The following is a 12381-nucleotide window of genomic DNA, read 5'->3' on the forward strand; positions in this document are numbered from 1 at the left end:
TGTTGGGAACAGTCCCTAGACCACTCATATGCCCAGGAGTGTCTGTGCCCAGGAATTAGTTGGGTAGGTGATAGGGCCAGAAGAGTGCCAGCAGCAGTCTGGTTTTTCAGCAGTGGGGGGTGACCGCACTGTAGCACACGAGAGTGCCCCGCCACGCTTCAGTTCCCAGTGCAGCCACCTTGTAGCATCCCCAGGAGGAGCTGGCAATGCCGCTTGGGAAACAGCACCCGTTCAGGGACTTGGCCACAAAACAGCAACCTCGATGGCTTACCTGGGCTCTCTTTGATGAAGGTACCAGCTTGCAGCTGCACAGTTAGCTTAGGTATCTGTTGATCTACTTGCATAAACAAAAGCCCTTTGCCAGAGTTGAGTACATACTTCTGCATCCTGAGTTTGATTCTGAATAATGCAAGCGGTGGTGTATCTGCACTGTAGTCTTGGCATGCCAAATCTAGTTGTAAATTATGAGTTAGCCGATGTACTGGTGCTGATGGCACAAATTCAGCCACAGTAGTTTCAACCTCACTTCCAGTGAATATTATCTTCATTCTTGTTGTAAATGGGGTTTGCCCAAGGCCACCCTCAGCAAAGCCAGGGACAAGATTAGAATAAGCGCATCTTCCTCAGTCTGGTTTCACAGAAGAGAAAGATGCAAATGCAGTTTCCTGGCCAGATTTGGTCCAAGACAACCCCTCCTTTCTTTTCAGTTTTGTCTAGTGTTCACTTCTGCAACTACGGACCAGTTGCTGTGCCTTGCTGTGGAGATAATCAGAATTTGGTGCTTAATAACGTTCAAGTAGCCAGTACCGAGCCTCCTGAGTGCTGAGAGGCTTATAAAAGTTCTGGTGCGGTGTGACTGGTTTGGTGTGTGGCCCACCTCGTCCCTGCAGCATCCCGGGAGGTTTTTGCAAGCCGTGGTTAAACTATTCAGTGGGAACTTGTGCTGATGCCTTATTTTGCTGACCGCGTGAGAAGGCTCTAGCAAAAAGCGCACCACACCATTTGTTCCTAGCTGGGTGCCGTTCCCCGCCGTGCTCCTGGAGCCCAGCGGCTCCCCTCCGTTTTGGAGGTGGGAACCTGGGAACTCACCTGGCTGGGTGAGCTGGCTTCTCACCAGGAAGGCTTTACATCTCAGGGCATGGCTGGGATCTGCTTGGGTGGAAAGCACAAAAGTTTAATTGTGTTTTTTTTAAAGTTTTTTTCAGCAGTAGCTGAGAGTCACCTGCTTTTTCCTGGGCAGAGCTGCTCTTTTGGGGCTGCCTGCACACAGCCTGACTGGTGCATAGGGCAGACAAGGAGGAGTTTCAGGTTCTTCTCTCTCTCACAGTGCCTGCGGTGTGAAAGGCTGTGGTGTTTTCAGACAACACTACTGTAGTCACTGATGTTGTCCTTTCAAGTGCTCTTAAGTTCAGTGCCTTTGAAAGAAAGGAAGTAACACTTTAGGACTTAGTGTTTTTCTTTTGGATGATTGATTGTCAAGGTTTGAGTGCTTTGCTTAGTGAAGTAGAGTTTCTAACGTACTGTTTTTCCCCCTCTGTTCTTGTAACCAATGAGTATAATCTTCTAGTTCAACTTAACAACGTCTTCGTAAGTCTGGTTATTTCTAAGCTGTAAAGCTGATCTTTTATTTTAATATTTCTCCCCTACAGCTGACCTGAACAACGTCAGGTTCTCAGCGTACAGGACTGCCATGAAACTCCGCAGGCTGCAGAAAGCCCTCTGCCGTAAGTATGTGCCTGTGCCTCATCGGCTGCCGGGAAGACTTTATGACCAACACACAAGTTTATTCACAACTTTCAGAAGCAGAAAAACGCGCGCGCACACACACACACACACACACACACACAGAGCTCTGCCTGGTGGATGGAAACCTCTAACCTAAAGAGTCTTCTGCTGCCACCGGTTTGCATGTTCCTTATGAAACCAAAGTGCTGGGTGGTCTGCAGAGCTCTCCCTTGTAAGACAGAGCAGCGGATCAGAAACAAAACTAACATCCCCTACATTTCTTATCTTTATACTCTTTAGCCAGGTATTTTCACTGTGCTCATTACTGGAGCCATGTCCTGTGTCAGCCACAGCTTTACAGCTCATGACCAAAGGAACAGGATTATAGTGTATTGGGAACGGTGAGAGTTCCGGTGAAATGCTCACTCCAGAGCTAGAGTTGCTAATGGTTTGTTAAGTTGAATCCTGAACCCTGAGGGGTTGTTGCCTTTAAACAAGATCATCACAATAGACATTTAGCTTCATTTTTCCCCAGCTTTTGGTTACGTTCAGAAGTCTCTCATCAGCCATACATTAGTGATGTGCATGTTCTAACACTTTAACTCTCTCAACTGGTGTACGGTATTCTACCTGTCACTGGAGTTATGTTTCCTCTTCAGCTTATTGTAACCTGAGAGCTGAAAAATTTGCTCATAGTTCTTGGTAGGCCAGTCAGTTGCCAAAGCAAGCAGTTTATTAGGCAGTACAATTTGGAGGGTTATTAAAATATTTTAACATTTGCTTTTCAGCATTTAATTACAGGGTTAAATTTCTGACACAGTTGCAAATGTCTCAACTGTTGATTTATCTCAAGTTTGGATTTGTGCTCACATGCTTTCTGGAACCGTGTCAAACCTCGGTATTTTTGAGCATGTTTGCTTTTAGGCTTATAAGCATGGGTGAATTCCAGTAGTGAACAGACTTAATTTCTGAATTTATAAAAAAATAGAAAAGAAAAAGAAAAAAAGGAAAAAAATAAACAATAAGTGAAAAGTCTTGTAACATAATGAAAGATTTCAACATGAATGCAGTGACAAAGAATGAAGTATGATGAGCAGAAATACAAATATCTTTCCATGGCACGGCACTCCTGCCACACTCATTGTGGAAAGGTAGTGTAAAGAAACTGGAGTGATATGCAGTGAAAAGTATTCATAGTCAGTGCGGCACTGAAGAAAGAAACTAAAATTTTTGGAATTACAGTTTTCTCTAGCTGGCGGTGCACAAGTGTAACTTGTAACAGGTTTTTACTGCTGAAAGTGCAAAGCTTTGCATCCTATTTTATCTGTATTACCCTGATTCCTACTGCTGAATAATTCTAGACTCATTGTGGACTTTACAGTATGGAATTGTAATTATGCGCTGAAGTCAGTTCATCTCTCGAGGTTACACTTAGGTAGATTTTCTGAGAATGGATGTTTTCAGAGACATGCAGTGGCGCTTACACTGATTACTTTAGCACATTCTTCATACTTGTATCTAAGGAGAAGTATTTAAGGAATTTGGTTAGCAGCCTTTGTTCTTGCAAATATTTTTGCTTGGAGACACCATCATTGTGTTTGTGTATTCTGTGATTTCAGTGTCGCTTGTGAACTCGGTTTAATTAGATTTTTTTAAAAAAACCCCAACTCATTACAAAATTCTTTTTCTGCAGTTTGGCACTAGTAGAAATAGAGCACAGTGCTGGGTTTCAGGGCTCCTACGCGTAGCCCAAAATCCCTAAATTCCACTTGCAGTAGGTGCTGCTTTCAGCTCGTACTTTTTATTTCAGTTTTAAAATTGCACAAGTTTAAATATATATCTATACGTATATTCATTTCTGCAAACTTCATAAAAAACAGAGCAGTTTTGTCTACTGAGGAGCACTCTAAAGATATGTGCACAATAGAAGGCCCGCAGAAGTGAAGGTACAGCCTATTTCTCAGTGGCAAGAATAGAAACACTTTTAAAAAATGAACTATTCTTAGACTTAGTTCTTTTCAGTTTATAAGTCAGCCCAATGAACATTAAGACTCTAGGACGTTAAACCTAAAGAAGAATATGAAAAAAGGTAATCCTTAACAAATAAATGCTTGTGTATTTTACCTTAGAAGAATCTAGTATGTGGCTCTATCATCCCAGCCTTCGAAATTATTGTGGGCATGCCAGGTGTAACTATTGGACCGTTTGTTTTTTTTAAAACGTATGGTTTCCTTTGATAATCACATCAAAGCGTGTTGACTTTCTTGTTTTGCTCCTTTTGAAAGATCTGATCTTCAAGTGCAAACCACATCTGAACATTGTGATGTCAATAAAATGAGATGTATTCACAAACTTTTCTTGGAGATGCAGCAAAAGAAAATATTCAAGAACTTTGTTAGGGTGCTTTTTTCCTTTAAGTTTATACAGGCTAGATCAAATACATTTTTTTAATATATCAGTCACCAACAGCAGGTTACGGGGGAGATGATCTTGCGTTCTGGGAACACCATTAATACTTTTTATCGCCAGCCATATGTTGAGTTGTTCCCAAGTTCAGTATGTGACCTCCATAGCATACTTTCTCCTGCCTGTTAATTGTCACTTCTGTCCTCCAGTGGGTTAGTTATTCCAGGTCATCTTTTATACTTTTCCTGCAATCTCGCCACACAGTGGTGTCTAGTTACATACATCCTAAAATTTTTTTCCCTTGCCTTAGAGGCCAAAGAAATATTTATATAGATGACTTAGATTTCAAAATAAGCTAGAAGCTACTGCTCATACAAATTTTTGAGTCAGTTTTGGAATTCTAAATAGAAAAGAACAAAAGTGTGACAGAGAACCCACAAAAAGTACAAAGCATAAAGTGGTGTGGTTTATTTCAATTAAAGATTTTGCAAATGACTGAATGGCAATGAATATACAACTCATCAATACATATCTGACTGTTGGGGCTTGTCTTTTTAAAAAGTCTGTCATTCATGGGATCTCCATATTTGCTTTCAGGAAAGAAATAGGCAATTCCTGGTGCTGGGAGAGGCCCCCCCCCCCCCCCCCCCTCTTTTTTAAAGATGCAGGAGGAGCTTACCGTGGCAAAGGCGAGAGCCACTCTTCTTCCCAAAAAGAAGTTCCCTAAAGCAGAGCACGGTGGCAAGCATTTTTTGCTTGTTATAAGACGAGATCAAGAGCCACTCTTCTTCCCATAAAAAGAAGTTCCCTAAAGCAGAGCACGGTGGCAAGCATTTTTTGCTTGTTATAAGACGAACTTGTGTTATTAACTTCAAGATAGAACAGGAGGTTGATGAAGAGCAGGGTGAAAGGCTTTTCAGAAGTTGCTGCTTATTAGTGGGAAACGCATTCACAAAGTGGAATGACCCATGTTTAGCAGTAGCTGCATATATAATTAAGCTGCCACTCAGATGCTTGAGGGGTTCATTTAATTACTGTTGATTCATAGTCTCAAAGGAACTGAGAGTTCAGCCTAAAGCTCGGAGTTAAAGGTGTTGGGGCGGCAGTGCTCTATTTCCAATTTGACTAATAAATTATTAGAAGAAAGGCGTCTTTCTGAGACTCTTAGGAATGAGTCTGATAAATAGGCTTTTGTGGGATATATCACTGACCTTAGAATAGCTACATTTTATATGCTAGCAGGTTAAACATAATACTCCAAAAGATTTTATTTTAATAAATATCTATATGCTAATGTGAAAAAAGTAAAATTCCCAATAAAACCCTGCACAAAACCACAGATTCAAAGTTAAATTTCTTGGTATAGTAATGGGGATAGCATTCCAAGCTTTCCTTAATCACTCTAGCACTGGGTGTGTCAGGCCCACAGGATGAAATTTTCAGAAGTGCTTAAGGGATTTAGTAGCAGAAGTCCCTATTGATTTCCAATGAAATTTATACCCCTGAAATTATTTTGGCAGTTATGAAATCCCAGTGTACTGTCCGTGCAGCATTACCAAGCAGCCCGGTGTGCAGCTAAAGTATTTTTCATCTCCACTAGGACACCAAAGGGTCAGTTTCATCCTTGATAAAATAGGATACTCAAGTGTGAATTTGCCAAACATGCCCTTAAGCTGGATGAAGTTCTTAAAAAATTCCTGTATGGGGTTCTGCATTTAGCCTCTGCGCATTTTTTTTTTTACATTACTGAGAGATGTTGCTTACCAGGACTCAGTAAAACAGTTTTTTATTCCAATGAGAGGAAAAATGGTCTTGCAGTTGGGTCAGTTCATTTCCCAATTTTGTGATGAATTTCCTGAATGATTTTGGGCAGTTCGCTTTAGGCCAGATCCTGTTCCCTTGAGTCATGTTGAATCGTGCTGCACTTTGTAATTGCTCATGGTATGAGCAGGACTAACAGCATTTGGGCTTTAATATCCCCATTGCTCACACCCTGGAAATGCACTGCAAGGAACTGCAAAGGGTTTTCATGTGGCAGCAGGAAGAGCTGTGTCAGTAGTCTCATTTTTCTGATTTCTTTTGTTCTTATTCCTGTTTTACTTTGTAAACCAACATCCCATAACTCTCGGATTTGGTGTCCCCCAAAGTGTGATGCAGCTGTTGATGTTAATATGCAGAAACTAAGAGCTGAGAAAGGGAAGTTCTGTTTTGCCTTGAACATCTGAATTTCAAAACGCAACTGGCTTAAATTGGAACAAAAATCAAGTTTTTAAATGTCCGTGACAAAAAACTCTGTTGTATGTTGACTGATAAGTTTAAATGTGTCTTACTCCGTAAAGTCATAGAGGTATTTGTAAATGTAAATGCTCTGCAGAGTTAAAAATGGATGAATTTCATTAATAAATATTGAAATAGGCCATTTAATGTTTCTGGAATCTTCTTTTCCCTGTTCTCACCAGAGGAAAAGTAACAGAGAGGTTAATCCCAGTTCAGTTGTGATTTGTTTGCGTATTCCTTGTGGAGTTTGGTTCGGTTAAGACTGCTCGACTTCTGTAAGAAATGGACGGCACGTCTCAGGAAAGCTGATGACATGTACTATGTTTAGAGCACATTTGATGAATGCAGTAGTCAAATATTAGCCTATCTGTAGGAACATAAAACATGAAATATGTAGTTTTTACTTACATGGTGATTTATATGTAATATTTCTATAGGATCCAATAGTATAATAGGTACCTTACAGCTAAAAATGAAACAGATTTCACTTTTATAAACGCTGCTCTCTAAGACCACAGCTGAATAAACGGTGCACCTGTAGGAGTCTTGAAAATAGTCTTGCATGTGACTTTCAGAGGACATAAAATGTCCTCTGGCCAGGCATGTAAGCCAAGTAAATTGTTCTATTTACTTTTTGGGTATGGGTAATACAACCACTGTTTCTCTTCAATCTTTATTGTGGTTTTTTTTATTTTATTTTATTTTAACAGTGGATCTCCTGACTCTGTCTGCTGCATGTGATGCCTTGGACCAGCACAACCTCAAACAAAACGACCAGCCGATGGATATTCTGCAGATCATTAACTGCTTGACCACCATTTACGATCGACTGGAACAAGAGCACAATAACCTGGTCAATGTTCCTCTCTGCGTGGACATGTGCCTCAACTGGCTGCTGAATGTCTACGACACGTATGTATGGGTGCTCTGAACATGGGGTGCTCAGAAGCTTTCCCAACAGCACAAGGGGAAGGGGAGAGGGGTAATGAGCCGTCTGCCTCGTTATAAAATGAATGGCTTGAAACTGAAAAAAACGGTAGTTGAAGTGAAAGTTTAATAAACCTAATGGTTTAATGGCTGCATTTAGCTGAATCAATACAGCCCTTGGTTAGGCTTACAATCCTAGCTTTATTAAGCTAAGCAATGAGAGAGCTGGAAAACAGAACTTTTTTAACAGATTTCTGTGTTCAGAGCAATTCTTTTTGCTCTGAGGGACTGCATGTCCTCAGTAGGTCATGGCTTTGCATGGCTTTTAAAATTTATTTAGATAAAGAAATTCAAGAGAATTATCAAGAAGCAACAGTATGAACACCATCATAGAGACTCTTGCATCTGTCTGTACTTCTGGATGTTAAACCTTTTCAGAGCTGTCCATTTTCTATAGCTTTCAATCTATAATTCTTGTTCAAAGATGGAAGAGGTTTATCTCTAATCTAATGTGCTTCCAACCCTTAGCAGTCAGGAGCTTTGAGGAATACTTCATCTAAAATTTAATTTTAAAAAGTGTACCTATAAGTACAAATACAACAGAGTAAATTTACCTTAAGAAAATTTATGAGTATACCTATTCAGTGGGTTAATGATGTTGCTCATAACACACAGACAAATTCCAACACACGTTCGTAAGCTAACTTTAGAATAAGCCATTATTTTTGTATTTGGTGAATTCAGAGAAAAAAATGTCACTGGAAGACTTTATTTGTGTTTTTAAGGTTCTTATCGGCCACCTTCAGCCAGACACACTCATTACTGTGACAGAATAAACATTTACATTTAGAAATGGAAGGACATGGGTCAATTATTGTATTTCCATTGACATTTTGAACCGTATTGCAGTGAAGTGCCATAACATTGTTCTTCCATCCACCCTTTATCACAGCACTGAAGCTTCAATGGTCACCTACCAAAAAAACGTACAGATTTGTACAGAGTCTCTTCCTGCAGGATCACCTCCGATGAGCCAGTTGCTTCTAACATCCTCTGCAGCAGCTGCAATATCCTGTGGATTACCCAGATTGCATTATATTTTTGTGTAGTGTACCGATAGTAGGGAATGGGGCTATATTAATTTAAGAGCCAGGTTTTATGTCTTTAATCTGCTTTGGCTTTCACAGAACTCTGATCCACTTCTGAATTATCATCAGCTATAAATAACATATAAATGAAGATACTCAGTGAAAACCAAAAAAGATGCGCTAGGGATGTTAATCCAGATCAGCCACATTAGAGGCAGAAAGGGAACTAAAGGTTGTTCCACAGGCTGCTCCTAAGATGGACCGTCCGGTTTAGATTTGCTGTGTCCAGTCTAGTTTTCTTTGTTGCACTGTGCTGAAAGTACAACATTAGAAATTATAATTGGCTGCCTCCAGGCAATTCCCTAGGTATGCTAGGGAGCTGCATGTTGCAGGACACAATGAAACAGAGAGGTGTTTTATGTGTGAGGAAAGCTCGTAGCTATTTTGCCGAAATTCAGGTTTGAATTACGCTGGTAAGAGAGGTGACCTTGGGGTTACATGTGTTTAGTTTCCATTGTAAACTTAATAGGCAGAGATCAACCGAAGTGCATAGCAGTACTGGAGACATTTAATTAAATGTACTGAATCTTTACTTTTCTTATAATTGAAAACTGTCATTTGTAAAGATACTAATCAAATTCACAGTCAATGGGCACAGCTCTGCAAATCCAACACGTTTCAGATTTGTTTTAATTGATCAGTCACTCATGCTCATTTGCAGTAGCATGCTAAATTATTGGTTTGACTTGGGAGGAGAGGAGAGTGAACCGAACAACTCGTGATTCGTGCAAGTTTCAATTTAATATGCCTTGCAGGGAAATCATCATTCTACATTCTTCTCTTGTATAATTTACATGAGCCTGGTATTCATCAGCAGGAGTTTCTCAGGGCACAGATGATAATTAATTTGGAAACGATTTGAGGGAGAGGAGTAAGAGGAGCGGAGTGTGGAAAGCAGAGGTAAACAACTAATGCTTATTTGTGATGAAAAACTCAAGATTCTTTAGTAAAAGGTTGCAAATTCTAATTTCGGCTTTGTCCACCAGTTTCCATCTGCACCTTTTATAGTGTTTGCAGGGGAGATGCTTGGGTAAACGAGCACCGCTGGCTCCTACAACACTTTCGTAGGATTGAAAAGACAACATGCATCTTTGCCGAACAGCGTACCCTAATGCACGACTATGGCATGACTGTACATGATTTATCTTATTTCCAGTGGTGTTCTTACTGGTGACACTTCAAAGCTGCTGATAAGGCTCTGCTTCAGAAATGTCATTTTTAGGCATTAGCTTCCTATCTTGTGTATGTCTTCGTTTGCAATAGATGTTATATATTTGAAATGCTATCAGAAATAAAAGTCTTGGGGGAAGCCAGCAAGGAAGTAAATTGAGCTAAACCAGACGACTGAGAGAAGAAGTGAAGGTTTGTCGTTGCATCGCCTGCAGCGCAGAGGAGGATGCTCTTCTCACAGTCAGGTTAAAAAGCAAAAGTAATAGGGCGGGCACGTCACAAGGCGGGAGTGAGCGTGAGGGGAAGGCTGACCGGAGACAGCACGGGGACTGATGTGGTGTATCCCAGCCCCTTGGCACTGCGCAGGACAGGTTTGAGTGCTGTGAGGAGGAGCTCAGAAACCACACTACGTTGTTAAGGGCATAACTGTGCAGCCCGCCTGCCTTCTCGTGATTTCTAGGCAAGCTTCACCTGAATGTCTTACAAGTGCCTCTGTCACTGCACGCTGCTGGCGGAGGCCGGTTTTTTGTGCCTGGCTCCTTCTCAAACAAGTCAGGGCAGGGCTGACAGACAGTAAGCAAAGACTTTCTAGAAACGACTGCTGCATTGCATTTCTAATTAAAGTGAAGTTATATTGTCTTTGGCAAAATAGTTGGGATGGTTTCCTGTTCCATCAGGGACCTCATCTTCTCTGAGAATAGCAGCAGTTCATAGAGAAGCCTTTTCAAATAAGCGTAGTATAAAGACTTTTTACTCTCACTTTTGTCACAAAAAAGGAGGTGAGTAATTGTTTCCGAGCGAGACCATTTCTGGTTGAATTGATACAACGGCACAATCCAATTCAGCTACACCTGTGGAGCCACAACCATATTTTATATTTCATTTCTAGCTTATCTAATAACCGGCCAGCGTGTGCTGTGCAACATGGTTCTGTGTGGAACTTATTTATGACGACTACGGTACTGCAGTGAACTTCGTTATAGTAAACAAATTATGACATGAATGGATCATATTATCAGCCAATGTTTCTTTTTCATTAGGGGTCGAACAGGAAGGATCCGTGTCTTATCTTTCAAAACTGGTGTTGTATCCCTTTGTAAAGCACACCTGGAAGATAAATACAGATGTAAGTCAGTGTAATTCTTTTGGGTTTAGTTTATGTTTATATTCTGTTTCCATTCCTCCTACTTATTGCATAAACGTTTAAGTAGCACACAGAGACATTCTTTTAGATAGTCCAAATGCAAAGTGTGTTATTTTGCTCCACCTTGTACTTTTAAGTTATTTGTTCAGCATGGTTTTAGGTAGTTTAGCACAGCGGTCCCCAAACTTTTTTCATCATGTACCCTTATCAGTAAAAAATTTTTGAGCGTGCACCCCCAGTAGATGTATATTTATTTACAAATTATTTACATGTACTACTGTACTAATATACTGTGTACATTATAAAACATACACAAAAAAAGAAATTAAAAAAGCATGAGATAAAGATGAAATAAACACTATTTTTAATTTTTTTTTTTTAATTTATTATCAGAGCAAAACGTATTTTCTTACCGCACTCCAGTGGATTGTCTTGCACACCCCCGGTGGTGGATGCACCCCGCCTTTGGAGACCGCTGGTTTAGTACAGCATCATACACAAAATGCATGTCTACAGGACATCTTGCATTACACCATTTTAAAATATATTATTTTTTTAAAATGTTTTCCACAATGTGGTCAGGGTCTTATTACATACACTGTGCTTAAATATAGTTGCTATCTTCAAATATTAAAAGTGTGCAAATTTTGCATATTTTAATAGACCAAATTCTGAAATACTTGAAAAAATTCCACTTGAAGTTTTAGTTTTATCTGACTAATGAATCAGTTTATTAGTGAGGCTAGGATCCAGAAAAGATCTACTGATAAGAGTAGTTCTCAAGAGTAACTTTCTGGTTAAATTAACTGGTACCACTCATTCATGCATTTAAAAAAAAACAACCTTTAGGATTTGACCCAATACCGTAGCAGTTCTTCATCAATTGTTGTTATTTTATTCTTCTTCTAATGAAAGTTGAAGAACGCTAAAGAGAAAACAGACGGTTCCAACAACGGCGTCTGTGCATGACTGTATAATTGGATCAGATTTTAGGGCAATCACTATGAATGTCACACTTTAGATCTCTAGATGTTTCATGTGGGTGTTGTGAAAAAGTATTCAGAAAATCTTTTAAGAAAATTACTCAGTACTGATATTTTTCAAAATGATATTTCATTGAGGATTATCAAAGTTATAAAGGAAAACATTTATTCATATTTTACAGTCTCCTGTAGCGTGTGTGCAAGATAATGCATAACCCCCCTTTTAAGGTTGTAGAACACTTAATGTTTTAACGATGGGGAAATTGAAAGCTGAATCCTTTGTGGGAGAGGAAGGAATTGTCTCTGCCAGGCTGTGGTCTGGCTTCACCATCCATGCCGAAGTCGTAGTGCAATTGCTATTGGTATTGCTGCAAGTATGCGATGAGTCGCACCCCTTAAATTTTTTTCTCTCATTTGTGCAGCAGAGCAGAGTTGGTTGTGCTAGAGCACAAGTCTTCAAGCTTGCAGAGGTGATGGAAGGATTGATCCCAAAATTATTTATTATAAAAGTAGACTTGGCAAGAGTGAAATTCACGTAATTAAAAAATAATCCTTTCTCTATCCATTCCTTTATTCATTCGGAAGAAAACAGGTGTCAAAG

At 39.9% G+C, this 12381-nt stretch overlaps 1 protein-coding gene across 3 annotated transcripts in view; it reads left to right on the forward strand.

The window, feature by feature from the left end:
• Positions 1–12381, forward strand: part of DMD (dystrophin) — a 1230427-nt gene that overhangs the window by 1161559 nt on the left and 56487 nt on the right. For all 3 annotated transcript variants that reach the window (XM_009283051.2, XM_009283049.2, XM_009283050.2), the window contains 3 exons: positions 1650–1724; positions 7119–7320; positions 10694–10779. In XM_009283051.2, the coding sequence (XP_009281326.1) occupies positions 1650–1724; positions 7119–7320; positions 10694–10779 (363 nt within the window). The remainder of the gene's footprint in view (positions 1–1649; positions 1725–7118; positions 7321–10693; positions 10780–12381) is intronic.

This window comes from Aptenodytes forsteri, unplaced genomic scaffold (genome assembly GCF_000699145.1).
Source record: "Aptenodytes forsteri isolate BGI_AS27 unplaced genomic scaffold, ASM69914v1 Scaffold2, whole genome shotgun sequence".
NCBI lineage: Eukaryota > Metazoa > Chordata > Aves > Sphenisciformes > Spheniscidae > Aptenodytes > Aptenodytes forsteri.